At 37.8% G+C, this 2,995-nt stretch overlaps 1 protein-coding gene across 4 annotated transcripts in view; it reads left to right on the top strand.

Moving 5' to 3' along the window:
• Positions 1 to 2,995, top strand: part of LOC117114023 (cyclin-J-like) — a 6,824-nt gene continuing 3,829 nt past the window's right edge. Inside the window, exons 1-2 of one of the 4 annotated variants that reach the window (XM_033257553.1) lie at positions 1 to 126; positions 2,345 to 2,672. In XM_033257553.1, coding sequence (XP_033113444.1) covers positions 2,390 to 2,672 — 283 coding nt within the window. In that variant the 5' untranslated portion in view covers positions 1 to 126; positions 2,345 to 2,389. The other 3 variants (XM_033257556.1, XM_033257555.1, XM_033257554.1) reach the window with 3 other exon arrangements.

The raw sequence follows: 2,995 nt of genomic DNA, 5'->3' as shown, positions 1-2,995 counted from the left end.
CCTTCCGAAATACCGAAGTCGGTAACGGAAACCTTTTCAGCATTCATTTGCATATTTCATTCCTATCCACATGTTGTATGTCGTTCTAAGTTTACCTTTCAGAATATATTGTATTCCATATTTGAGGTGAGTTTATGAATATTCTCACAATTTGTTGAGATTCATAATACGTGAGATCATTAATGTGTCCCTGGGTACCTAGATGGGGTCACGGTAAGTCTCGCGCATGTGGACGAAACACCCAAGGCTTAAGTCACATTAAGCAACTCGTCACGATCTGACGGTAGTGGCGTCCGCTTCGATAGTCTCTTTAGGACAAGCGTTTGTTAGTGTTAATTTTTATTGTTTTATCGAGTGATTCGTGAATTAAATAGTAATATATTTTGATCAATAGACTTCATTATAAGCGAGTGGAATGGCCGTTGGCTAGTCGAATAGCCTAGCATTTAAGGCAGGGGCGCCGCTACCTATATAATACAGCTAATAATATCGGCGCTGGTTCGGACAACGGCCTCTCGCAAGTCTTCTCCGATAGGGACCGGAAACAGTAGGACCAGGGTACACAGTTGGCTCATGTGCAGTTTAAAGAACCCAGTTCGAGTACATCTTTCGAGATGAGTAAAGGGTTACCCCGGTGTACTGGTCCGTACCGTCCCTGTTGTGATGGGATTTGATTTGCCACTTTGAAAAGTGATGAAGTTCATTGTTTTGCATAGACCTATCCTTGGCCCTAGTGCTTAAAGCTGAATAAAATATAAGACTTCGGATTGGCTAGTTTCCATTTTTAGTTGAAGCACAACTCCCTGGTTGAAGATATGAAGGTACTATGAATTTACTGTATTTACTCATTATGAACCCATGACCATGAATTGGATGCCAAACATCCATAAAACACTTAATGTTTTCGAACGGGTAATCCTACCCGCTCGAAAATACATAAGGCCTACCTACTAAAAATGTTGAAAGGCCGTAGTTATTGTTTGCATTCATTCGTCATGTTTCAACGATTTTACGCAAGTGGTGCTGATTGGTGGAGCTGGCTTAACCCGAACCTTAAAAGTAATTGTTGGTAGCGGATAGTCATGGCATGATTTGTCAGTCAATTGTGACATAGGCCTATCTATTTAACTTTAGTGCCTGATGGGTTAGTAAACCCCACCCTCCCCAGCTGTTCGCGTCAGCAATTCATAGAAATAACACAGTACGAGTAAAAAATCTTTGTGTATTTAATTTTATTTATAAACAGTGCTCTGGTATTATGGAAAATTACCAAGGAGTAAATTAAAAAAGGATCATCAACGGAGCAATGAATAATTCTTGTTAAAGTGACAAAAAATGTTGATTTAAGTGTCATTTTGTCAATAGTTTTGCTGACTCTGGTAACCTCATAGGTTAATATTAGAGTACTAGGTTACTATTATAAATTAACTTCTATTGTTGGTTACTATTAGATGATTTTACTAATAGTGTAATGGGTTATTATTATTAGAAGTTTTACTGTATGCGCTAATATTTTCTTTCGTAATTCTGATATATTCATAATGTATTTTGGTGTTTAGTAACAGATTTTAAACAATGTAATGTTGTGCCAGTGTATAATCAATTAACGTTTTAAACCGTGTTTAGTTTTTACTTGTGTTTGACCATTAAAAAAAAAATTGAATCTCTTACTTGAGGGCCGGATGGGGATGCAACAGGTCACCTTCCTATTAAAGAAAGACCACAGTTCACATGGTCTTTAACAGCTCTGGTTTTTAATTATAAATATTGAAGATATATCATGGGTGTATGCAAGCGGGTCGGGAAGGTCGTACGCCCCCCCCCCCCCCCCGTTTATTCCAGACATTTTTTCTAGGGCCTTTTCACAATGACATAAATGAAAAAGTATTGATGAGGTACTAGCAATGAGTCCAAAGACCTTGCTAATTGCGTGACCTAATCTATCATAATTTCAGCAATTCTGAAACCTGCTATACGCTTCAAGCTGGTGGCGCTGTAATGGATTTTCCTGTCTCGTGTAAGACGTGTAGGCCTAGTGTAGCTGTGAAGGGTGAAGCATGCGCAGTTAAAGACTTAACTGCGCCGGCGTAGCAGGCCATGTTAAATCACAGCAATCGTATTTTTATATAGTTTCCTAATAATATTCGTTCACATCGCATCCATCGCTTTAATTATAAACCTACGATATATTTGATTCCAGTCAATATGTAGCGATGTTACCAATTAGACACCAATACATCTTCCATTCTACAGGATTTATATTAGGCCTACATATAATTTAGAAGAAATTCATTTTGACATAATAATAGAAACAATTCCTTTTTATGACGCTTTCTTTTAAAAGGAACTAAATGTAGGTCTAGTTTTGTAGAAGGAAGACGATCGTATTATGACACTGTTAAGAGAACAGTGGACTGAGTCGGATTTGGCCAGCGACATCCATCAAACTCTAAAAGCAAAAGAAAAGCAGATCGCACCTTTTTATGGAAATTCACCACAGCTTGGCCTGAGGCGGTTCTTGGTTGACTGGCTGGCTATCATCTCAGAGAAATACGAACTAGCACCCTATACACTTCACCTTTCCATATACTGCATGGACAGATTTATGGATAAATATGATATAAAAGAAGCAACACTTCATCTTGTCGCCCTCTCCTGTCTTGTCATTGCAAGTAAGTCGTCTAAACAGCACTTTTCGCCGGTCGCATTCAATAAAATTATGAAATGATGTCACACATTATGAAGCATGCACGTATAAGAGTTTATTCCAGAGTTGGGAGATAAATACCACGTGTTGAATTTTGGAGAATGTGTATATTCACCGACCATCTTTAACATCCATAATCAGTAACATGTGTCACAAAACACGTTCCGATGTTATTAATCAATCGTTGATGAAAACTCTTTAAAATTTCTAATGCATTCGTTAATTTCTGTGCTAACAATTATGGCACTGCAAATGAAAATTGAACAATCATTGATAATCACACTAAAG

The sequence above is a fragment of the Anneissia japonica genome, unplaced genomic scaffold, assembly GCF_011630105.1.
Source record: "Anneissia japonica isolate Jap-2015-1 unplaced genomic scaffold, ASM1163010v1 scaffold281_len866295_cov195, whole genome shotgun sequence".
Lineage (NCBI taxonomy): Eukaryota > Metazoa > Echinodermata > Crinoidea > Comatulida > Comatulidae > Anneissia > Anneissia japonica.
This window is presented reverse-complemented; position numbering and strand designations above follow the sequence as displayed.